This window comes from Saccoglossus kowalevskii, chromosome 7, assembly GCF_978046115.1.
Source record: "Saccoglossus kowalevskii chromosome 7, keSacKowa6.1, whole genome shotgun sequence".
Lineage (NCBI taxonomy): Eukaryota > Metazoa > Hemichordata > Enteropneusta > Harrimaniidae > Saccoglossus > Saccoglossus kowalevskii.
Genome location: NC_140647.1, coordinates 32,024,272 through 32,025,679, shown reverse-complemented (window position 1 = coordinate 32,025,679; position 1,408 = coordinate 32,024,272). Strand labels below are relative to the sequence as shown.

The window sequence follows — 1,408 nt, the reverse complement described above, 5'->3', positions numbered from 1 at the left end:
ATCCATTCTCACTGGCATCAGAAAAATTAAGGCTCTGATATTCGCTATTATTCACAAAGTCTGTCGGTTTGTAGCACCTTTGAACTTAAATGTTCACTGGACATGGAAAATCTGTTAACCACGTTTTCCATTTTTGTAGGACTGTTCAATTTGCTGGTCCAATTTCAAGCCCTCAGTGACATAGATCTTGTAAAAGCAAGCAGGACAGGATCATAAACTGAACTAACGATAGAAAGAATTCCCTTTCTTGTGGGTGGTCTGTCTCGTTTGACAATCTTGAATCCCAGTGTATCACATTCAATTGAACAATATACACCTAAAGCACGCTCAATTGGTAGTTTGTCATAATTCAAATTTAGATCTTTGATCTCGTTAGCTCGCTGTTCTAGTATAATTTAGTCTAGAACAGCACGATTGTTGCTGATCCATTTAGTTAGGTGAAACCCACCCTTCCAACATGATTGCATTCGCAGTGTTGTCTACAGATTTGAGACAGTCATCCACATAGAAATTACATATAACTTTATCAGCAATTGTGGGTTCAAACATGTCTTTGTGACCTTCCGTCATTTTATGTAATGCAGAATTTGAGTAGCTTGGTGAAGAGACTGCTCCAAATAAATGAACCACCATCTTGTAGATTTCTGGTTTCATGTCCAGATTTCTGGCCACCAGTAAAATCGTAAACAATCACAGTCTTCGTCTGATATTCTCACCTGATGGAACATAGCCTCAATATCTACCATCAAAGCTACTGGTTCCTGTCTGAATCTAAGTAGCACACCCATAAGCTTGTTCGTTAAGTCTGGTCCAAATAATAATAAGTCATTCAAGGATGTTCCATGGTATGGTACCTTTCCATCATTTCTGTTCAGTGTTTCAGTCAAACCCTTTTCTGCATAACCTTTATTAATGATGTCACTCATGAAGGATGTGTAATCTGCATGAAATTTCTGATTTCTTCTCATTTTACATTCAAGAAATTTGAATCTCTGCATAGCATGATGTTGATTATTCACATCATCATCATGAAATGGCAAGGCAATTTGGTAATCACCATTGACATGTTTGAGTGAGTTATCTACTTTCTCAGTGAATGTCTTAATATCCTGAGAATACTCTGTTTTATCATCAATTGAACTTTCAGGGAAATCAAGATTGATGGAGCTTTTCACCATCGATTTAGTTCTTCGATTGCTTGTATTACAAGAACCGAAAATGTATCTTGCCTTTCGTCTGATTTAATTTAACGAACCATGTTCCATATCACTCATCCAAGACATGTTTTAGTCGCTTGTGGACTTCCTTGAGGACCAGTCACTGTTTGTATAGGTGCGTAGGAATCTACCACTGCATTACCTATAAATATCCCCACATCTGCATCAATTTGTGGTGAAACAACATCTTG

At 37.4% G+C, this 1,408-nt stretch overlaps 1 protein-coding gene across 1 annotated transcript; it reads right to left on the bottom strand.

Moving 5' to 3' along the window:
* Window positions 1–650: 650 nt before the first annotated feature.
* LOC146740941 (uncharacterized) lies at window positions 651–1,178 on the bottom strand. Its single transcript, XM_085501910.1, has one exon. The coding sequence runs from the start codon at window positions 1,176–1,178 to the stop codon at window positions 651–653; it is 528 nt and encodes a 175-aa protein (XP_085358036.1).
* Between the last annotated feature and the right edge of the window lie 230 nt (window positions 1,179–1,408).

What these genes read in the sequence shown, in the direction of transcription:
- LOC146740941 (XM_085501910.1), bottom strand. Translation starts at nt 1,178, where the DNA reads ATGGTGAAAAGCTCCATCAATCTTGATTTCCCTGAAAGTTCAATTGAT.